The 23,408-nt window shown below is 48.9% G+C and overlaps 1 protein-coding gene across 1 annotated transcript in view; it reads right to left on the bottom strand.

Moving 5' to 3' along the window:
* Nucleotides 1-8,718: 8,718 nt before the first annotated feature.
* Nucleotides 8,719-23,408, bottom strand: part of LOC310667403 (metabotropic glutamate receptor 6-like) — a 46,222-nt gene continuing 31,532 nt past the window's right edge. Inside the window, exons 6-11 of the mRNA XM_083419677.1 lie at nucleotides 22,813-22,953; nucleotides 20,213-20,413; nucleotides 19,302-19,441; nucleotides 16,918-17,853; nucleotides 13,823-14,048; nucleotides 8,719-8,799 (exon numbers count right to left, since the gene is read on the bottom strand). Coding sequence (XP_083275803.1) covers nucleotides 8,744-8,799; nucleotides 13,823-14,048; nucleotides 16,918-17,853; nucleotides 19,302-19,441; nucleotides 20,213-20,413; nucleotides 22,813-22,953 — 1,700 coding nt within the window. The 3' untranslated portion in view covers nucleotides 8,719-8,743. The remainder of the gene's footprint in view (nucleotides 8,800-13,822; nucleotides 14,049-16,917; nucleotides 17,854-19,301; nucleotides 19,442-20,212; nucleotides 20,414-22,812; nucleotides 22,954-23,408) is intronic.

The raw sequence follows: 23,408 nt of genomic DNA, 5'->3' as shown, positions 1-23,408 counted from the left end.
AGAGGGGAGAATTGAAACCTGCAGATCTTCCGCAAAATTTGGCAGGTCGTGGATTATCAACCTGTTGCTCAAGATGGAAGCTGCCCTTGGATGCAAAGCAGTCTGGGGTTGGTGAGGCTGCTGCCCATGAAATATTTACCCACCTGAAGTGGGAGTCGGGAAAAGCCTTAAGTGAGCGTTTTCTGCTTGGTCTTGCACGATGAAATATTTAAACAGTGTCTGAGAACTGGGCAGTGTTTGTTCCGGAAAAGTGGCGCTTGGATAAGGTTGGCTGGGAAGAGGTTGACAACATCGGGGTCACGAGGCAGAATGGGACGCGCAATGAAGGAAGTCATTGAATGAGATATCGCAGTCTTGGATGCGTGAAAACACTTTGGCACATAACAGAAGCCAGCCTAGATGGGAGAGAGGGATACTCATGAACACCAGGGAGCAGAGGACACCTGTTCTCATGCTGTGTTTTGATCTCTCCACCCTTCTTTCCAAACTTTCTTTGTTTGAGCGGCGGCCCTAACCCTGAGGCCTCTGCCTGGGCTGTGCCTGGTTGCTGGCTTCTGCTGGGGACGTGCCAGCGAGGCCAGGCTGCTCTCTGGGGATGGGGCCCACCAAGATGGGCCTAGGTGGCAGCGGTGGCAACCCCCTGATGGACTACTCTGCTGCCTTGGCCAAGGTGGAGCAGGCATCCCTGTGGAAGCCAATGTCAGAATTTTGCTCCTCTAGCCGTCTCATGCTATGCCACTGTTTGGAGGAACAGAGTGAATCAAAAGTGGGATGGGGAAGGCAAAAAAATGGGTCAAGGCAGAACTGCCCAAAAAAGATATTAGACTGTTTTTGTATGCCACCACAGCAGCAAGACTGTTATTAGCCAAAAATTGGAAATCTCAAGAAATACCAACAAGAGAAGAATGGCAGATGAAAATGTTGGACTTTTTGGAGCTGGCTGACCTGACTGGAAGAATCCGCGACCAGAAAGAGGAGGAGACTCAAGAAGACTGGAAGAAATGTAAATAATATCTAGCTAAATATTGTAATATAAGATAATTGGAAGTCACTTGGAAGGCTTAGGATTAGAATAATAATGCGTAGTAAAACACTAAGGTCTAGAATTTATAAAACAGAGGAGGATAGTAAATAGAAGGAGTTAATTTTATTAGAAATAAGATTTTGGAGAACTGTCACAAGGTGATACAATGAGATTCAGGGGGGATTCGAGGAAGTCAGTTAACAATGAAAGCTCAATTAGGTATTAGAAGTAATAATTGTTTTTATGTTACTTTTTTAGTATTGTAATGTATTTTGTTGTTGTTATGTAGTGTTATTCTTTCTGTTATAAATCTGGAAAATCAATTAAAAATTTGAAAAAAAATGGGTCAAGGCGAAGGAAATAAAATATAGTGCGAGTAGAGAGTTCAGGCTGAGGTGGGAAGGGAGGGGTGTTATGGAGAAAAAGATGCTCAGAAGGAGAACCTGGCCTGCCTGAAGCGAAGTGTGTCTGAGTCTGGTCCATTTCTGGATGGGAGGCCACTGGCGAACTTTCATGTACAGTGGTACTTCAGGTTACATACGCTTCAGATTACATACTCCGCTAACCCAGAAATAGTGCTTCAGGTTAAGAACTTGCTTCAGGATGAGAACAGAAATTGTGCTCCAGCGGCACGGTGGCAGTGGGAGGCCCCATAAGCTAAAGTGGTGCTTCAGGTTAAGAACAGTTTCAGGTTAAGTACGGACCTCCGGAACGAATTAAGTACTTAACTTGAGGTACCACTGTATGTCACTTTTGGTTCCATGATGGAAGAAAGGCGGGATAGGAAAGTGCTTAATATACAGTGTGAACCTGCATGATTTGCATGAATGATTTCTGAAACATGCACCCCCCCCAAAAAAAAATATCTTGATGGAGAATATGAGTTATGTTGCCAGTTTTACGATCTTTCATTTAAGCGCAGGATATACACAAGGCCTGGTTCTCAAGCAGGTGAGAAATCTCATGGACTTTAAATAACCAGCTGAATCTGTTGACTGTAAGGTCCCTCATCAAATCCATTCCTTGATAAAGGGAATTGTCAACTCAGCGCCCACAGGAGCCATGGCAGCTGCGAAAGCCTCCAGTGGTGCCTCTGGGCCAAGTGCCTTAGAAAAACTCTGAGCTTCCATTTTCTTTTATTTTTTTTAAAAAGATCTCTGGTCCTCCCAGAAAGTAAAGGGCTCCTAACTGATTTCTCTGAAATACAAGTGTTGTCAATACCTGAGGAATGCTGTTTTATGTGTGTGTGAGAGAGATTTCTATGATCAGAACCAGCAAACCATAGCTTACTTCATACGGTATGCATAAATTGGTTGGGGGTGGTCGTCCCGCTAATTTTGTGTTGAGCCATGCTCCCCATGGCAGCCATTTTGCGTTATGCCATGCCCTATCCGTGGCAGCCATTTTGTGACTGTCGCCCCAAGCGCTCTCAAAATTTGAAATGTGCCCACAAGCTTGGTGACACCTGCTGTAAGAATTCCTGTCTGGACAGAAACATAGAATCATAGAGTTGGAAGAGACCACAAGGGCCATCGAGTCCAACCCCCTGCCAAGCAGGAAACACCATCCGAGCACTCCTGACATATGGTTGTCAAGCCTCTGCTTAAAGACCTCCAAAGAAGGAGACTCCACCACACTCCTTGGCAGCAAATTCCACTGTCGAACAGCTCTTACTGTCAGGAAGTTCTTCCTAATGTTTAGGTGGAATCTTCTTTCTTGTAGTTTGGATCCATTGCTCCGTGTCCGCTTCTCTGGAACAGCAGAAAACAACCTTTCTCCCTCCTCTATATGACATCCTTTTATATATTTGAACACCCCTTAACCTCCTCTTCTCCAGGCTAAACATGCCCAGCTCCCTTAGCCGTTCCTCATAAGGCATCGTTTCCAGGCCTTTGACCATTTTGGTTGCCCTCCTCTGGACACGTTCCAGTTTGTCAGTGTCCTTCTTGAAATGTGGTGCCCAGAACTGGACACAGTACTCCAGGTGAGGTCTGACCAGAGCAGAATACAGTGGCACTATTACTTCCCTTGATCTAGATGCTATACTCCTATTGATGCAGCCCAGAATTTTATTGGCTTTTTTAGCTGCCCCGTCACACTGTTGGCTCATGTCAAGAGGCAATCCACTTTTTTGCCAGAGTTACTCTGATGTTTTTTGGTTTTTTTTACACTTTCCTCAGCCCAGAAGGGGCTTAAATGCAGCCTCTGTACACTAACTCTTTCTTTAAGACTCTGTTAACTGCCTTCTGGAACATGCTCAGGACATTAATTTTTGAGCCTTTTCTCTAGGCTTACGCCATGTCCTTGGGGTTTCTACATCCTGTTCTTTAAACCATTCTTTTGTACTTGTTCAACAAGGCAATGCTCTCTGTTGGAACATCCTAGTCCATTTTAGAGCTAATTTTAGCTCATTTTAAAGGGGGCGGGTGGGTGGTGTATACAATACCTTTCGTAACTGTCAACATAGCTTACATTTCTGCTCTGTTGCATTGCATGTTTTGAATATAAACTGTTTAAAAAATAAAAATATTCAGCTGAAGGAGTTGTATATCATATCCCTAAACATGGAAAGCCTGTACTGCTGGGCATTTTTTTATTTAATGGCAGAATTAAATGCTAACCTCCATGGATGGGGGCAGTATACCTTGAATACCAGCTGGTGGGAAACCACCAAGGCAAGACCATCAGCTTCATGGCAGGCTTGTCAAGTACCCAGAGCAGCGGTAGTCAACACTGGACACGGATGCCCTGCATTGGCCGTGATAGCTTGGGCAGATGGGAATTGGAGACAAACAGCATCATGTGGCCAATCACTTGGAACCAAAATGTAAGATTCGGTGGACCTGTTTGTCAGCGCTAGCAAGGCAACAGATATCCAAATGAGTGAATGCAAAACTGTCAGCAGGTCCCAACTCCAATGCTTCCAGCTGACAGGACTAAGAGGAAGATGAGTTGGTGGGAGACGGCTTGGATTGCCTATAGATAGGGTATTTGTGGCACCCTGATATGTCATTAGACTTCAGCTCCCATCGGTGCCAAGCAGCAGCACCATTGGTCAGGGATGATGGGAGTTGGAGTACCCCAACATCTGGAGGAAACCCAAATTCCCTATCTGATGTAAGGAGTGGAACCTGGATTGACCCAAAAGCATGGCAAGTATCCCACAGGAGGTGACAAGTCGTTCTGCAAAAACACACCACACTCCTCCCTCCCTCCCCCCAAAGAAGACAATTGTTCCTATTGATTTCTGAAGGACATGTCAGCTGCTTCAGGTAGAGTCTCAATCAGCGGTTCTCAACCTGTGGGTCCCCAGATGTTGTTGGACTACAACTCCCATCATCCCTGAGCTCTTGGGACCCACAGATTGAGAAAGGCTGGTCTAAATGGTTATAGGAAGCTGCCTTATATGGAGTGTTCTGTGTCATCTGCCTACGTTGAGTGGCAGTGGCTCTCCAGGACTTCCTGGACAGGACAGTCCCATCAGGACTAGAAACTGGGACCATCTACATGCAACGCTCTGCCCCACAGCCCCACCCTGCCCCCTCTGCTGCTGGAGCAGACAGCACCACTCCATCAGAGCTCCACACTTCATCTGTGTGCCTTTTCCCTCCTCCCTTTCCCACCCACCCCAAGTCAATGGGGAGAAAACACCAAGCAGGCAGTTGCAGGCTTGCCAGCTTCTCAAACAGCTGTACTGTAGTTGTGCAGTGTGATCCGCAAGACATTGGGACGTGATCTGCAATTTACTTCTGCTGGTGGAGGGCAGAAGAGAGGAAACCAGCTATTGGCTTCTGCTGCTAAAGGGCACAAAACAGGCTAGTCTTTTTCTGGTCATCTGGCAACCCAAAGAAGTTGGCTAGTCAGCGGTGGGCAGGGGGAAGAATCCAGCTTCTAGTTCAGGGCTGAGGAAGAGCCTGGGACCCTCCATCACCCTTGACCGTTGGCCATGCTGGCTGACGGGAATCCAACAAAATATGGAGGGTTATACACCTCTGCCTCCCACCCCTCTTCTTGTTCGATTCAGACACCCCAATTGTGCCCCAATTCAGAGCCATCTGTTCTTGTTTCCCTGCCCAGTTTTGTCAGTTCCCTGTGGGTTTTTGTGGATTTTTTGTGTGTGGTGGTGTGAGAGAGAGATTTGACATGAGAGGAGAGATGGCGCTGGGCTTTGGGTGACCAAGCATGCTTCCAGGTCTTGCTGGCCAGCAGCCTAGGCAGAGAGGTGGCTGTCAAAGTAGTCAGGGAGGGTGGGTGGGGGGAAATGAAACTCCAGGCAGCGGATGCGCTGCGGCTCCTGGCAGCTCTGCCACGGCGGCGCTTGGAAGCCTCTGGGAAAGGGCTGTTGCCAAAGCAGCTTCTGCGCTCGCTTCCCCTCCCAGGGGATGGTGCCAAAGGGAGCAGTGTGGGCAGCCAAACTGGATGCCTGTCCTGTATCAACAGCAAGTGTTGAGCCAAAAGGGAGGAGCCAAAGAAGTGTGTTTGTGGAGAGAAATGATGGGATGTGGTTGTTCATAGGAGGCTGCTGCTCAGTGCTACAGCATGGGTGGTTATACGCAGAGCCAGCCTTGCCATCAGGCAGCATATCATGGTGGATATAAGCGGGGAACATTGGCAAAGTACAGTCATACCTTGGGTTACAGACACTTCAGGTTGCGTTTTTTCGGGTTACGGACCCTCTGAAACCCGGAAGTACTGGAACGGGTGACTTCTGGGTTTGGGGGGTCGCACATGCGCAGAAGCGATGAATTGCAACCCGTGCGTGCGCAGACACACCACTGCAGGTTGCGAACGCTGCGGGTTGCTAATGTGGATCCCGCACGGATCACGTTCGCAACCTGAGCGTCCACTGTATTAGGACAGAGCTGAATGCTATCCCCCCTCCAGCTAGCTTGCTGTCTTCAACTGTGGTGGAGGGTGCTGTCCTGGTGCTGAAATGAAGTCTGGTTGCTTGTACTGTACATGAAATTGGAGTGGAGCACTTAGAGGGAGTGAATCTTAGATGGACCATAAGGGTCGTCTAGTCCAACCCTCTGCAGTGCAGGAAGCTCAACTAGATGGAGCCAGTGTGGTGTAGTGGTTAAGAGCAGTAGTCTTGTAATCTGGGAAACCGGGTTCACGTCTCCGCTCCTTCACATGCAGCTGCTGGGTGACCTTGGGCCAGTCACACTTCTTTGAAGTCTCTCAGCCCCACTCACCTCAAAGAGTGTTTGTTGTGGGGGAAGGAAGGGAAAGGAGAATGTGAGCCGCTTTGAGACTCCTTAAAGGGAGTGAAAGGCGGGATATCAAATCCAAACTCTTCTTCTTCTTCTTCTAGATCATACAGGACAGGTGGTCCCCCAACCTCTGCTTAAAAACCTCAAAGGAAGGAGAGTCCACCACCTCCGGAGGGAGTCTGTCCCACTGTTGAACAGCGCTTACTTCCAGAAAGTTCTTCCAGCTGTTTAGTCAGAATCTCCTTTCTTGCAACTTGAAGTCATTGGTTCAGCTCCAGAGCAGGAAAAAGCAAGCTTGCTCCATCCTCCACGTCATAGCCCTGTAGATATCCTCCTTGTTGTTGTTTAGTCGTGTCCGACTCTTCATGACCCCATGGACCAGAGCACGCCAGGCACTCCTGTCTTCCACTGCCTCCCGCAGTTTGGTCAAACTCATCATATCCTCCTTAGATACCCTTTAAATGTCCTCAAGCAGCAAAAATGGGCTGGCTCTGGACATAAAAACATAGGAAACTGACTTATACGAAGTCAGACTGTTGGTATATTTAGTTCAGTCCTGCCTACAGGACTGAAATCTCCAGGATTTCAGATGCGTTTCCCTCTCAGTTCTGCCAGGAAATGCTGGGGACTGAACCTGGGACCTCCTGCGTTCAAAGCAGATGCTCTGCCACTGAGCAATGGTCTTTCCCTTAAGCCATCCTTCCCCAGCTGGACGCCCTCCCAGGGTTGTTGGACTCCAGCTCTCATCATCCCCAGCCATCGAGGACAATAGTCGGGGATGATGGGACTTGAAATCGGGCAACATCTGGGTGGCTGCAGTTTCCCTGTTCCTAGTGAAGGGTATTAAATGTTAACAGAGGAAATGTTTAAATGTGAGTTTTAGCTTTAAAAAAACCAAAAAACTTTAGCATATATTCTTCATTATACATCTTGAAGTGCCAGGCGAAAACAAGCCTTCTGCTGACAAACAGTCTACAGTGGTACCTTGGTTCTTGAACAGCTTGGCCTCCTAAAAAATTGGCTCCCGAAGTAAGTGTTCCGGTTTGCGAATGTTTTTTGGAAGCCGAATGTCCGACGCAGCTTCCGCTTGAGTGGAGGAAGCTCCTGCAGCTAATCGGAAGCCACACCTTGGTTTTTGAATGGTTTTGGGAGCTGAATGGACTCCCAGAACGGATTAAGTTTGAGAACCAATGTACTACTATATGTCCTTTTAAGTGTACAGTGGTATCTCTGGAGACGAATGCTTCTGGTTGCGCATGCGTTGGGTTACGAGCTACACTAACCTGGAAGTAGTTGCTCCCAGATGCGAACTTTGCCCTGGGATGTGAGCGGAAATAGCGCGCTGGAGGCGCGCTTTCACTAATGGCACCTCATGTTAAGAACAGTTTCAGGATAAGAACCGCCGGAACAAATTAAGTTCGTAACCGGAGGTACCACTGTATTTGTATCATTTTGTTTCTGTTCTTGTTTTTATTATGTACTTTGTCATTTTATTCTGTATTTTTATGCACTGAACAGCCCTGAGATCTTTGGAAAACGAGCGGTATACAAATTTAATAAATAATAATAATAATAATAATTAAAAAAAAAATGTTTAAAAAATAAGCCAAGTTTCTCAGCAGCTAGGACTTCATCACTGAATGCCAAGATATGTGCACATTCAGTATGTGGGGAGGACACAGCATGACAAGTGTCCGGTCCAATCGAACGCTGTCCCTCTGGCAGGGGGGTGGGACTCATTTGGGCTCTGCATCAGATAGCAAAATGTCTGTCACAAGGCAGGGGGCAGGTGAGAGATGGAGGAGAGGGAACTGGCTGCTTCAGAAGATACCACAGAGCAGTTGAGGGCATAATTATCCCCCTGTCAGTCACCCCCAGTGGGTGGGGGTTGCCTGGAATTGAATTCACTCATCCCAGTTATCTGTTCTAGTTGAATTCCTTTGCTCTTTGTAAATAACACCCCCCCCCAATCGCCAGTGCTTGGTGTTTGGCTTGGGGGGGGGGCACTTTCTGCAGCCCACATCGGGACTAGGCAATGAGCCTCCAGGCGCCTTCATTGTTGTAAGAGGAGGACTGGGACAGGGGCAGCACACTGAAAATACGATGCCTTTCTGATGTGGGCAGTTCCGTTCTAGAGCTGGGTTCGAGAGCTTGTGTTGCCCTCCAGATGTCATTGGACTCCAGCTCCCATCAGCCACCTTAGCTGGCATGGCCAATGGGCAGGGGTGATGGGAGTTGTGGCCCAGAAAACATCTGCAATTCCATGGGTTCTGTACACCTGCCAAGAAGAAGTAGGGAAGGGGGTGCCCGGTTGCACTCGGGCCTCAGTTAGGGCCCCCTGAATGCCCTTAGGCTGCAGATGGGAAAAAAAAGCAAAGTGGTGTTGTAAAAATACAGGTTTATTCCCCAACACATGCCCACCCCAGCCCCTTCTGTTGAGTTTCACCCCGCAAAAAAACCCCTCCCCCCCATTCCCCACAATGGTTGTGCCCATCCTTTTCTTCGGTCATGTGGGCCCCATGGTCAGTTCTGTGTAGCTGATGTACATCACCTTAGGGAGGCCTGCAAAGGACACAAAATGGGGAGTTGTTAGAGAGGGGTGGGTGCGGGGGGGGGATGGGCCACGCTGGGACCCCGAATGGGAAAATCGGAAAACCTGCCTGCGGGGGGGCGGGGAGCTATTCAGTTTCTGGGGGAAGGACTTTAAGCCAAGAAGCTGGTTCGTAATCTGGGGGCTTCCACACAGTTGCCGGGCGAACGTGAAAAGTTCTCAACAGACTTGCAGCCCAACTGTTTATATCAGAGACGGAGACACTTCAGTCTCTCAAGTGTTGGGCTGCCTCTGTCATCATCCCTGAACATTGGCTGTGCTTGCTGGGGCTGATGGGAAGTGGAGTCCCAACAAGATCTGAAGGGCCAATAGTTTCTCCTACCTACGTCAACCCTGGCTCTAGACCAGGGGTCAGCAAACTTACCTCAGCGCTGGAGACTCCGGCCCGAAGCGTGGTGTCTCCAGCGCTGATCGCGTGGCAGGCCAGAGGGCGGGGGAGCGCATGCACATACACTATTTCCAGCGCACTTCCAGGTTGGAGGAGCACCGGAAATGCTTGTGCGCATGCGCATGGGCCTCCTCTGACCTGGATGTGCACCGCAAATAACGCTTGCACATGTGCACAAGCTATTTCCGGTGCTCCTCCGACACAGAAGTGGGCAGCTGCACTATGCTGGCGGAGGCAGGCAGCGGGGGTCGCCGTGGGCCAGATAAATGAGTCCCTCGGGCCTTATCCTGCCCACGGGCCTTAGTTTGGGGATGCCTGCTCTAGACCAGGGGTAGGCATCCTAAGGCCCATGTGCCAGAAGCGGCCCATGGAGGCCGTTTAACTGGCCCACGAGCCGCCCCCAAACCGAGCTGCCTGCTCAGCGAGTCCCCACGCGCTGTGCTAAACCGGAACAGCGCGGTGTGGAGACTTTCTTCTGTGGCTCCGGAAATTGCTTCTGCACATGCCCAGGTGCCAAAAATCGCGTCTGCGCATGTCTGCAGCACCAGAAATTGCTTCTGCGCATGCCCAGACGCTGAAAATCACTTCTGCGCAGGCACAGTTTTCAGCATCTGGGCATGTGCAGAAGCGATTTCCTGCACTGCGGACATGCGCAGACGCAATTTCCGGCGTCACACTGCGCCGGTCTGGTCCACAGAGAATCTCCGCAGGAGTGATCCAGCCTATGCCCAGTAAGCCTTGCCGACCCCTGCTCTAGACTAATGGGCCCTTGCACATATACACTCTGCCACCACCATGCTTTCTGTGGGATGTGATCCATGAGAGGCAGTCAAGTACAATATTCCTCGTAATGCTAGAGAAGACATGCGAAGGATGTTTGGTCCACCCAATCGAAACTTCCTGTTCCTCCTGGCTGGAGCATCCTTCCTTTTGCATGTGATAGAAGGTGGGCATGACCTAACTTGTCCAGGTAACAAAAGGACAAATCATGCAGCACACCTCCCTCTTTTTGACTTCCTTCTTCAATTGACCAGTTTCTAGCTAGGACTGTTCTGCTAGCTCTCAGTTAGCAGAAGCACTGGGATTATTCCCCCATATGGGGTAGATCCACATGTACATATTTGTAACTAAGTCTGCCTTCAGGAATCCAACTGTGAACTGATGTAAGTAAACTTATTTTATTGACTTTGAATAAGATGGTTGTGTCTCTATTCTTTTAAGAGGGATTCAAGGGAACTTACCAGGAATGTACAATTCAATCTGAGACAGATTGAATTGTATAAAAGTGAGAGGCTCACACGAGCCTGCAACCAGCTATCCGCTGTGCATATAAAAGGGGGAATGTAACTCTGCTGAGTAAAGGAACTTGCTAGCGCAAGTTAGGAAGGATATTAATAAACAATATATCCTCTACTGCCACCTTGAACATTCCCACACTTTCAAGCTGCCATGATAACTCAAAACAAATGTAGGGACCCTTTGGCTCACCAGATGTTGCTGAACTACAACTCCCATAATCCCTGGCACTTGGCCATGCTTGCTAGGGCGGATGGGTGTTGTGGTTTAGCCACATCTTGGTGTGGGGGCAGACCTTCCCCACTCCTGATCTAAAACATAGCAGAGGGGGTGAGGTTCTTGGGCAGTGGAATTGGTGAAAGCTCGGCTTGCTTTTCAAAAAAGCCATTAGGTACACCATCGCTACACATTTCTTAAGATCACAACTAAGCAGAGCCTCCGTGTTCAAAGGCAGTGCTGTAGTATACCCCTGAATGGCAGGCAGTGGGAACTAACACCAGGGTGTGTGTGTCCTGTCTGTCATGCCCTGCTCATGAGCAGCCAAGCACTTGGGGCTGGCTGCATTTGGAAGCAGAGTCTGGATTAAATTTCCCTTGGTCTAAATCAGCAAGGGAATCCCATGTTCTTACGGTTGGGCCATGTATATATATATAGCAATGAATATTAAATTGGGATGGCAGAAAGTTGGATGCCTGCCCCTCTTTCAATGCATGCAGAAGAACGGAATGGGGACCTGAATCCCCACTGGCTTGAGCAGAGACAAAATTGGGGGTGGCTTTTCTTTCATGTTCATTAAGGTATTGCTTTGTTGATTTGTTGTTGTTTTAAGTAAAGGATGTGATCTTGAGAAAGAGGGCAAAGTGGCATCTCCTGGGGCAGAGTGAGAGGGCAGAGGTAGCGTGAACAGGCAAGGTTCCTGCGTCTCGCCTTGTTTCTGCGCATTGCTTGGTCAGGCGTGCGCTCTTGGCTGTGAGTGCTTGCCATCTGCTCTGGGACATCCTCACCCAGAGGGTGGCTATTAATATTCCAGAGCCACCCCCGCCCCGCTTTCCCCTCGAAGGCCAGTGTGCAAAGGGGCTCCAGGCCTGCTTGCAGCTGCAGAAAACGCGATGGGAGCGAATCTGCCGTCTTCTTCACCACACAGGAGCCCTTGGGGAAGCTTCCAGGCTTCTGTGAGGTCCTGTTCATCTTTGGTGCCTGAACTTCTGAACATAGGGGTGTAAGCCTTGAGCCCATGGGCCAAATGCAGACCTCAAAGGCTCTCTGTTGGGCTCCAGGGTCCTGGCCCTAGCCTACACACCCACTATTCCTGCTTCACACTCTTCTTGGGAGTTTTTGCCTGGCTGGAATTGGCCCTTGAATTCTGGTCGTGCCTCTTGCTTGTCTGGATAGGTGACCCAGAGGGGCGCATGCATGCTGGGATGTATGTGTGGGCAGGCTCAAGCCCTGCCCGTCCCCTGTTAAAGTGGGGGTGGGTAACTTTCCCAGACCAAGGGCCAGTTTTCCCTTCTGGGGTCCATATGTCAGAGGTGGGCTAAGCCAAAGGCAGAGCAGCAAATAAAGATGACTAGTTTCCACCTGATGTGCTGTTTCAGATGCCTGCTCAAAATAAATTCCATTCCAGCAGGCCTGCCCCGGCACATAAAGACGTTGTGTGTACCTTGGTTTAAGAACAGTCCTGTTTACGAATGATTCAGTTTACGAACTCCACAAAACCCAAAGTGTCCCGATTTGCAAACTTTACCTTGGTCTAAGAACGGAATCTGAATGGTGGAAGGGCACTGGTGGTGGGAGGCCATATTAGGGAAACCGTGCCTCGGTTTAAGAATGGTTTCAGTTTAAGAATGAACTTCCAGAACGGATTAAGTTCGTAAACCAAGGTACCACTGTAGAGGTAAAGGGACCCCTGAACATTAGGTCCAGTCGTGGTCGACTCTGGGGTTGTGGCGCTCATCTCGCTTTATTGGCAGAGGGAGCCGGCGTACAGCTTCCAGGTCATGTGGCCAGCATGACTAAGCCGCTTCTGGCAAACCAGAGCAGCGCACGGAAACGGCGTTTACCTTCCCGCCGGAGTGGTACCTATTTATCTACTTGCACTTTGACGTGCTTTCGAACTGCTAGGTGGGCAGGAGCAGGGACCGAGCAACGGGAGCTCACCCCGTCATGGGGATTCGAACCGCCGACCTTCTGATCGGCAAGTCCTAGGCTCAGTGGTTTAACGCACAGCGCCACCCGCGTCCCTGTAAGCTACCACTGTACTCATCTTTAATATATGCTGATTTTATTTGTATGTTGATAATTGTTTTAAGTTATACTTGCTTTACATTTTACGTGTCCTGCATAGGCCTCCTTTGATTAAGCAGTGCATAAATTATTCTAAATAAAAGGGATTCCAACTCCTGTCAGCCAGCACAGCCAAAGGCCAGGGGTAGTGGGAACTGCAGTCAGCAACACCACAACCTGGTTTCCCCTGGTCTTTGAAAAGGACAAGGTGGCATGTCTATTCCAGGCTTGCAAGGAATGATGACAATAGCTCCAGGGTAGCACTATTAACTCAAGCATGTTGAAGTCACATTATGTTTGGACTTCACCAGGCTTACTGTAAACTTATCGAGGAGGTTTGAGATCCCCACAAACCATCAGGAAGACAGTGAGGTCCAGCTTGCTTGAGAGAGAGAATGGGGCTCTCAAACCCCTCCCTTGTCCTCCCCCCCCCATTTCTGCTGCAAATTCCCAACTAGCAAGTAGCCCTGACTACCTATCAACTACTATTTTACCAGGCCTTTCCAACAGGAAGAAACAAAGGGTGATTAGGTGAAGGCCCTGAAACTCTCCCCAGCTCTTCAGGAGTTCCTGTTAGGTCTGAAAACTTAAACTGATAAATTAATCAATAAAAATGTCAGTTGATTAATTGGTAAGGCCCATTTTTAGTGATGGGAATTTTTAATTTTTTAAACCAGTGGGGCTGAAGTTTAAGAACACACTTCCTTTCACGTCGAGGCTATTTTGGTTCTGGTGTGTTACTGCAATGAGGAACGAGAGAGAGAGAAAAAGATCAAAGTTGGCCTTTCCTCCAAACAACGGGGGGCAAAATGCCCTGTGTCTGTCAGGCCCAAAGGCACAGTGGTCGTGGTACTGGGAGGAGTGGGAACACCGGAGTGGGAACACCTTGGGGTGGCAGAAGGAAGGGGGTGGTACTTACAGGGCAGACGGAGGTCAGTTGAGGCACATCAGGAAGGGGCCACCGAAAGAGAAAATAAGACAGCGATACCTACTTTCTGGCTACTTACTGTCCGGCTTCTCATCTTTGCTCTCGCCGTTCTGCGCCCCTTTCTGCGAGAGCCTCGTGGAGGCATTGACGGCCGTGGCTGCTGCCTTGAAGCTGCGCTTCCGCTTCTGCACGTTCTGCTCCGGGTGGAAGATGATGACGTACACCTTGGGCACGTAGAGCATCCCCAGCGACACGTAGGCGCTCAGGCTCATCGAGATGGTCAGCGTCGTCGTCTGAATGTAGATCTGGCAGGGAGAAGAACGGGAGGCTGGCCAAGAAAGTAGGAGGGCTATCTTTTCTCCCTCTACTGGATTGGGGCCACTTCATTCAGCTCAAACACTGAGGTCCAGCTCCGAGGGCCTTCTGGCGGTTCCCTCACGGCGAGAAGCGAAGTTACAGGGAACCAGGCAGAGGGCCTTCTCGGTAGTGGCGCCCGCCCTGTGGAACACCCTCCCACCAGATGTCAAGGAAATAAACAACTATCTGACTTATAGAAGACATCTGAAGGCAATCCTGTTTTGGGAAATTTGAAATGTTTGATGTTTTATCATGTTTTTAATATTCTGTTGGAAGCTGCCCAGAGTGGCTGGGGAGGCCCTGCCAGATAGGTGGGGTATAAGTAATATATTTTCATTATCATTATCATCATACAATTGCGACGGACAAATCTCTTCCCAGCCTGTATCATTTCAGGTTTTGAGTGTTTCCCGGAGTTTCCAAAAGCTCTGCCTGCAGAAAACTAGCACAGCAGGATTCAACCCAGCCTTCTCTCCTGATCTGTTATTTGTCGAGAACCAGGGATGTTTTTCAAACCTGCAACCCAGCCCAAGGAGAGCTTCACTGCCTAATTCTGTCGATTGTCCAACCTGAGCACAGACAGGGAAACAACTTGCGACAGAGAGGTGGATTGTGATGGATTTTTAACCTGCCCTGCATGCATTTAACTGGCGTTTGCATGCCTAAGACTGTTGATGTCAGTGGACTTCAGGCCCTTCCGGAATGGTGCTTTATTGTGGGCCCATTCTGCAACACCTTCTTGACACAATAATAGTGTATTAGTGGCAGATTTGTTTTGTTTAACTAGCTGTTTTCTCAATGCTAACACATTATTGCTGTCTGGAGGGGCTGTAGCAGAAGCTCCCCACCCCCCACCCCCAGCTTCAAACATTAATGGTTTGAAAAGTTGCAGGATTTTAGCAGGAAGTGACCAGATATGCACAAATAGGAAACGAAGCTGTGTAACAATCCCAAAACTTTTGCAGGCAGGCACAACATTTAAAGCAGGATTGTGTCTGACTGCCCCGGTAGGCACAAATCATCCCTGATATGGAAGCTTCTCCAAATGATTGAAGGGGCCTGAGACAATGTTCTGACATTGCACATGGGGCCCTCTGAATATGGAGGGGCCCCTGGCCTCCTTAAAAAAGGTTGGGGGCCCATAGTGCTTCAGCCCCTGGGAGCTGGTACCCTTGCCTGGAAGGGGCCCCAAGAGACACCCAACTCAGGACTGGATCAGGCTGTCTTGGGTGTCCCATGTCAGCTCATATGAGTCTGCTTGAACTACTGAAGTCCATCGCACCCCAACCTTTCGAGAGCTAAACCTTGTTCCCCCACCTCTGCCCTGGATTGAAATCACCTTTATACCAGAGAAGGTTCACTTCGGAAATGGGGCAGAGTTAGGATTTACCCACCTGGAGCGAAGTCTGCCTCACTCACTACATGAGTTGCCGGACTGGGTGGGAGGCAAAAAGGCAAGAGGACCGCCTTGTGCAGAGATGTGCCAGGCAGGCACATTGCGCTCCTAGGCAACCGTTAATTACTGAATGAATGTGACTTATCATGGCACCCCTAGCAGCTCTCTCGCTGCACACCCTCTGAGAATGACAGACTTGATAGTTCAGGAAATGTTGTGACATTTAAATCCCAGGAGCGCAGAACTGGAGGAAGGCTTGGGGGTGGGTCATCGGTCTAAGTTCCCGTTCTGCTTGCTTTATTGCAATGGCATTCCTCTCTCCAGACAGCTCAGGGCAGCAGATGTGGGGTTATCTTTCCTCACAACAACCCTGTAAGGTTGGCTAGGCTGAGAAATCATGACCAGCTCAGGTTAACTCAACAAGGGACAAACCAGTAGGTATTACATATACAAATGTGGGTAATAAAGGCTTGACTAGAAATTGGCCACTCTGTCAATTTTGGTTTCTCTTAGTTTTAAGACCTCATGAAAATTCACCAGCACTTTAAGTGTGTATTTCTCTTAATATGAACAGTTTTGCATGCAATTTCCCCTAATATCCAGATTTTTGCAAAGCAGTTTTGCCTAATAGAATGCATTTCTGTGAGTTGTCTTCACTAACACGCACTTTTGTGCACTTTCCCCTAATTATATGCATTTTTCTAACCATTATTTGGCATTGCAAAATTCAGAGAAATGCAAATTTCGAAAGGTGCTTGTGTTTTAGTTCTCATATTGTTTCAGGAAAGTGCCCGCCCCACTTCCTGCCTGCAATCTGAATTGGTACAGCCCAGCAAGAAACGTTTCATAGAGAGCTTCTGCCTGCCTGTTTGAGCTCCTAGGGCCAAACCATACAATATATAGCAGATGTGTGAACAGCCTCCTGAAATTGGGCGTTTGGGTTTGTTTTTTAACTGAAAAGACAGAGGGTGCCTGCATCCTTTGCCTGAGGAAGGAAAGGCAGCCTGGAGAGGGCAATTCTGACTGGACAAAAGGGAAAAACATCCCTTCCCTTTCTGCTGCTGTTATCAATAACTTCTCACATGTTATCCTCTAGCCAGTGTGGTATAATGGTTAGAGTGTTGGACTATGATGTGGGAGAGTAGGGTTGAAATCCCCACTCAGCCATGAAGCTCACTGGGTGACCATGGGCCAGTCAGCATCTTCTAGGCTAACCTACCTCACAGGGTTGTTGTGAGGATCAAATGGGGAGGAGAACTATGTACAGCACCTTGAGATCGTTGGAAGATAAAGGTGGCCTCTAGATGTAATAAATAAGTAAATAAATAGCTTGGTCCTTGTGCGCTGCTTAACCCGACCCCTGCCACGCCTACCAGGTTTCCTTTCCTCTACAACCCACTTCTTGGCCTGGTGGTTCCCACCTTCTCTGCTGACTGCGCTGTGCCAAAGAAGATGGGCACAAAGGCTAGCCAGACGATGCAGGTCGTGTACATGGTGAAGCCAATGGGCTTGGCCTCATTGAAGTTCTCTGGCACACCACGGGCCTTGATGGCATAGACTGTGCAGGTGACCATCAAGATGATACTGTAGCTGAGGCAGGAGATGATGGACAAGTCTGACATGTCACATTTGAGCACCCCCTGGGCAAACTCCGGGTTGGGCGTGCGCTGCTCTTCATAGTCAATGATGCTGTGGGGAGGTGCGACCCCCAGCCAGATGACCACAGCCACTATCTGGATTGAAATGAGGCTGAAAGTGATGACCAGCTGGGAGGTGGGACTGATGAATTTGGGTGGCGTCACCGACTTCTTGCCTTGCTCAAAGATGCGGTAGATGCGGTTGGTTTTGGTCAACAGAGCAGAGTAGCTAATGGACATGCCCAAGCCCAGGAAGAGGCGCCGTAAGGCACAGACGCCAATGCCAGGCTCCGCAATCATCAGGAAAGTGATAGTGTAGATCAGAAAGATCCCTGTGAGCAGCACGTAGCTCAGCTCACGGCCGGAGGCTCGGACGATGGGCGTGTCGTTGAAGCGGATGAAGGTGATGATGATGAAGACGGTGCCAAGGATGCCCAGCATGGCCAAGAAGATGGGCAGAATGGCCCAGGGGGAGCTCCACTCCAGCTTGACGATGGGGGTCGGGCGACAAGCCGTGCGGTTAAGGTTGGGCCGCATGTCAAAGGGGCACATCTCGCAGTTGAACTCGTCCAGCTGGTACTGGTAGCCGTCGCACAGTTCGCAGTGCCAGCAGCAGGGCACGCCCTTCACCATCTTCTTCCTCTCGCCGGGATTGCAGGGAAGGCTGCACACGGAGGACGGGATCTCCTTCTGGCCACCTGACCACTGCATGTCATCAATCTATAGAGGGAGATACATAAACAAGATGGGAGTCACAGAGCAGTGGTTTCCAAACTGTTCCAAGGAACCTGAGCATTTCCAGGAAGCGTATCAAGGATTAAGCTCTCCAGATGTTGGCTCTCCAGATGTTGGACTCCAGCTCCCATCAACCCCAGCCAGCTCAGCCAGTGACTAGGGATTATGGAAGTCCAGCAACTTCTCTGGACTGTCAAAGGTTCCCCATCCCTGGATAAACCAGTGAGAGGACCAGGAATTGTGGAGAAGGTTCCCTGACAGAGTTTACTGGCCATCTTCTGCAATGTCATCCAGGCCAGAGAGGCCCAACCTGTGGAGGCCTTCCTGTGAACCGAGTGTATCACAGAGCATGCCCCAGAATCCTTTGTAACAAACAGGGGGTTCCATAGTAGACTCTCAGGGCTTCCTGGGCACCTAAAGGTCATTGTGGAAAGTATTTCTTAAAAGCAGAACACTTTTAAAACACCTCTGCAGAGAAAAATTATTAATGTGACTGTGAGTCCTGGGAAACCTGCTGGCTTGTTCCCACCTGGCCTGAGAGGGCAGGGCCCTCACTAAGTCCAGCTACAAAAGCTGAGGGTGCTGAACAGCAAAGGGGGTATTGCTTAGGGGGGTTTGTTGGATGGGGGTTGCTGTATTTTTTTAAAAAATTGTATCTTTTTTGTATCTTCATTATGTTTTAGGTGGAAACGCCTCTTCTACTAAAATGTTTCTTCAATGACCATGAGACAAAGGTGCACCATCTGCAAAGAATGCCAGCCTGACAGAGGAAATTCCCATGAACACACTGCCCAAAAGTACAACAAATTGGAAACATGGTTATGGGCTTTCCTGACATATGGCTCTTGCAAACCATGGCTGTCATGGACAGTGCTGAACCAATGTGGTGCATTTAAAGAAGAAGAAGAAGAAGAAGAAGAAGAAGAAGAAGAAGAAGAAGAAGAAGGGGCTATAGGACTTGTGCAGCCTTCAAGCACAAGCTTGAAGGACAACTTCCATGGAGAACAATGTGATGGGTTCTGGGCTGGAAGGTGAGTTGTGAGTTGTGGGCCTGGGCTTTGAATGAGAACTTAGCAGAAAAGAGTATGGGTTCTCCTCATTCAAAAAAGAGGGGTGGGGATGAGCAGGTGAGAAGGCAAAGTCAGGCCACCAACTGAATGACCTGTGAGGCAACCAATAATAGGCAAATAGATCTAGGCACCATAGAGATATAGAGGGCAGAGTGGTTTGTCCTAGAGACCATGCTGCGTTCCTGCCTTACATATGCAGGACTGTGTTGCACTCTGGCCTTTTTCTGCACCTCAAATATCCTGGTCTGATGGTGTCAGAATGCAACATGATGTGGCTGCCAATGAGAACACAGATTCCTGACCAAATCCTCACTGTATTCCAGGCCCCAAAGCAACCTCTAGTGCTATGCTTGGGTCACTCACGTTCAGACGTAGGTATTCTGTCCACTGCCCGATCGCCTTGTACCCGGGGGTCGTGGTGTTTGTCAGCTGGTACTGGAAGATGTCATAGCGGCCGGGCGCATCTCCGTTCTCATTGAACATCACAGGTGTCCCAGCGCTGCCTGTAGGAAGGGGAGGGTTACTGCAAGCAGGATGCTCACTACCTCTCTTGAATGAAATGGCTCTCCAAGGGGGTTAGACAAATTCAAGGAGGGCGGGGCTATCAACATGATGGCTTATGATACCTTCAAGGGCAACACGGCAACACAGTTCTAAATTACCAGTTGCTGGAAGAGCAGTGGGAGACTTCATTGTGGTGTCTGACTGTCCACTGTGAGTTACTGGGTCCTGAGTTAGATGGGATGGATGCCAGCAGGGCTCTTCAGACTGTTATAGGATTGGGGGTTGGTTTGGATGAGGCCTGCAGGTCCCAACCAAGCCTGTATCTAGTATCTGTAAGATGGGGGTTTGCTGTAGAAGAGATCTAATGAACTGGCCAAACCAGCCTCTGTTGTTAGCTCAATGCTTGGGTTTCCAGACCTCCAGGTCTGACCTGAAGGCTTCAGGTTTCCTTGCCTGTTGGCAGATGGTGGCCTTGATTTTCCAGGTGGGTGGGAATGTCTTTGATTTGGGCTGCTCCTGTGACATCACTGGGGGCTGTCCCCAGATCTCAAGCTTTGGCCCTGAAATCTTAGGGTCTAGGATGCTCCTAACCTGGCACACCTGGCTCACTTAGGTTCCTTCATTTCAGTTGACCTATTCTTGAGCTGGCCTAGCACTAGAGACAACCCTCAGTCTTAAATGCATGCAAATCTTTAAAAGGGCCCTTTGTATCTGAGGCCAGGTGAAACAACCTGACGCTACTGCGGTCAAAGGGACTCTGCCCATCTCACCATTGAAGTTGACGGCGAGGATGTAGCGCAGCAGAGTCTGGCCATGGATGGGGTCCATCTTTTCACACACCCCGATGTGGCCTGGGCAGAGGTCTAGGTGCATGTTGTGCAAGGCGTGAGCCATGGCATAGACGGCATCAATGACAAACTGCACCTTCCCCTCCTGTTCGTACGTTGCGTCTCTTCCAATCCGCTCTTCGCCTGTGGTGGGGGAAGGGTAGAATGTGGATCAGAACCAAGCACAGAGGGGTGAGAGCCAATGATGAGTCTACTTAGACTCCCAGCTTCCATCAGCTCCAACCAGCCAACGGCCGAGGAAGAGGGCGGGAGCTGGAGTTCAACTGCGAATAGGTGTGTGTTACTCTGAAACTTTTGCCATGGTCTATTGCTGCAGTGTGGATTATGGCATGGGGAAATGCTGGCATAACTTAATATGAAATAGATCTCCGTTATGATCTTTCTTGACCTCGGAAGCAGTCTGGGTCTTGGAATTTATCCTGAGCGCCTAATACTTTGTGTAAAGATCAGCAGATGTAATCTGGTTACCAGTAAAATCTAATCAGCACCTCCTGTGAAACAATAGTTGCCACACAGACAAATAGTAAGATTAACTTTAAGGCAGGAAACAAAACCAGGATAACCACTTTAGTCGTTGCTCACCAGGATTATGTACTTTCAACTTTTAATTGAGCTGAATAAGCGAGATGGGAAAGAGGCAGGAGACTCTTGTTTGCCCCTTGTGGTATGAATTGCCTCTAGGTGGGCAAAGAAGGAAACTTTAGAAAAAGTTCCCCATTTTAGGCCACAGGTAGCCAACCTATGTACAGTGGTACCTCGGGATGTGAACGGGATCTGTTCCGGAGCTCCGTTCGCATCCAGAAGCAAACGTAACTAGCGATGGCACATCTGCGTACGCCGCTTTTCACCACGCATGCGCGTGATGTCATTTTGAGCGTCTGTGCATGCGCGAGCGGCAAAACCCAGAAGTAACGCACTCTGTTACTTCCAGGTTGCCACGGAGCACAACTTGAACACACTCAACATGAAGCATATTCAACCTGAGGTATGACTGTATATTGAGCGCAAGTGGACCAGTAAAATTTTTTTGTTGGCTACATACTTTTGCCAGTTTTATTTCCAAGTAATAATTTATTTCCTGTAATAATAAAAATTTATTTCCTGTAATAACTCAGACATCTCATTATTTTACAATGCACATCCTTTGATCAAAGAATTCATACTGATAATTTCAGCTACAGCTGGGTGTCAGCTGAGAAGGAAAACAAACCAACCCCCAAACAGTTTTGTCAGGCAACATGGAGCGGTTTGGGTCCAGGCAGAAGCTCAGGAGAGAATGTGAGAAGAATTGGGAACCTTTGTGATAATGGCAATAGCAGAACCCTCAGAAAAAAATCCAGATTCAACCCGAGTCTATCTCAGCCAGTGGAGGCTGGATTTTGGGGGCTGCAGGCAGGGAAAACCAGTACTTTGACATTCTGTGGAGGGGAAGGGGTTGGGATGGCACCACGTGGAAATCTAATCCCCTCCATTCCCTGCAGAGCGGTGAAATAAACCCAGGCCCTGCAACTCCCCGATAATATTCCCTTTCTAACACCGCTGCCTCTCAAAAATAGGGATTAGTGCACAGCCAGGCTGGGAGGAAATAGTTGTGAACCAGGTGAATGGGGAGCACTTGGCAACAGCTGTTCTATGTATCTTCGAAGGAACAGGTGGATCTGTCACTTTTGGTTCTCTCACTTTCTCCTTTTTCTCACCCTGAAGTTGTTCGCATTTCTGCATTCTAACTTCACCTCCCCACATTTCTGCAGCAATTTATGATTTTAAAAGAAAAATCCTCACAAGAATGTGTTGGCATTTCAACTGCATACTTCTCCCAACAAGCACAATTTTGCCTACCACGCACATTTTTGCAAAGCAAAATTTCCTAATATAATGCATTTTTGTATCTTGCTTTCACAAATACATGCATTTTTATGCAGACTTTTGCCTAGCATATGCATTTCGTACATATGACTTGGCTGAACAGCTGTACTGCAAATTTTGAAGGATGCCCGTGTTTTGGTTCGTATATGGCTTCTGAAAGTGCAAATTTGGAAACCAAACCACATGAGGAACGGTTGAAGGAGCTGGGCATGTTTAGCCTGAAAAAGCGGCAACTGAGAAGAGGTGTGATAGTCATCATCAACTATCTCAAGGACTGTCACATGGAAGAAGGAACAAGTTTGTTTTTTTGCTGCTCTGGAGGGTAGGATTCAAACCAGTGACGTCAAGTTACAAGAAGGGTGATTCCAACTAAACACCAGGAAGAACTTTGTGACAGGAAGAGCTGTTTGAGGGTGGAATGGACTCTCCTTCATCGGAGGTTTTTAAGTAGAGGTTGGATGGTCATCTGTCGCAGATGCTTTAGCTGAGATTCCTGAATTGCAGGGGGTTGGACTAGATGACCCTCAGGGTCCCTTAACTATATGATTCTATGATTCCATGGTAGGTTCATCTTCAAATGAGAACTTACTTGAATTCCTCCCCCATCCCTGGTACCACCCTGCCTTGTTTTAAGCTCTCTCCCAGAGACTCCATACCAGTACATTTCCGTGCCCCTTCATCAGGCTGCAACCCTGGACGAGTCAGTTTACATCGGAAATCTTCCTCCCAGTACTCTGCAAACCAGATGTTGCGCCGATTGTTCTCCAAGGAGCGTGTGGTGAAGTACTGGTCAAAACCTTGGGGGAGAAAACAGGGAGGTCATGGCCTTTCTAGGCATCCTTCTACTGCATTGCCAACTTTTTCACCAGCCTCCGTAGCTGCAGCTGTAATAGGAGCTTGACCTCTGTAGACATTAAGATAAAGGTAAAGGGACCCCTGGCCATTAGGTCCAGTCGTGGCCGACTCTGGGGTTGCGGCGCTCATCTTGCTTTATTGGCTGAGGGAGCCGGTGTACAGCTTCCAGGTCATGCGGCCAGCATGACTAAGCAGCTTCTGGCGAACCAGAGCAGCGCATGGAAACGCCGTTTACCTTCCCGCCGGAGCGTTACCTATTTCTCTACTTGCACTTTGAGGTGCTTTCGAACTGCTAGGTTGGCAGGAGCAGGGACCAAGCAATGGGAGCTCACCCCGTCGTGGGGATTTGAACCACCAACCTTCTGATCGGCAAGTCCTAGGCTCTGTGGTTTAACCC

Source organism: Podarcis tiliguerta (assembly GCF_965153285.1).
Source record: "Podarcis tiliguerta genome assembly, chromosome: 17".
Lineage (NCBI taxonomy): Eukaryota > Metazoa > Chordata > Lepidosauria > Squamata > Lacertidae > Podarcis > Podarcis tiliguerta.
The sequence above is the reverse complement of the archived record's forward strand: the minus strand, read 5'-3'. Positions and strand labels throughout refer to the sequence as shown.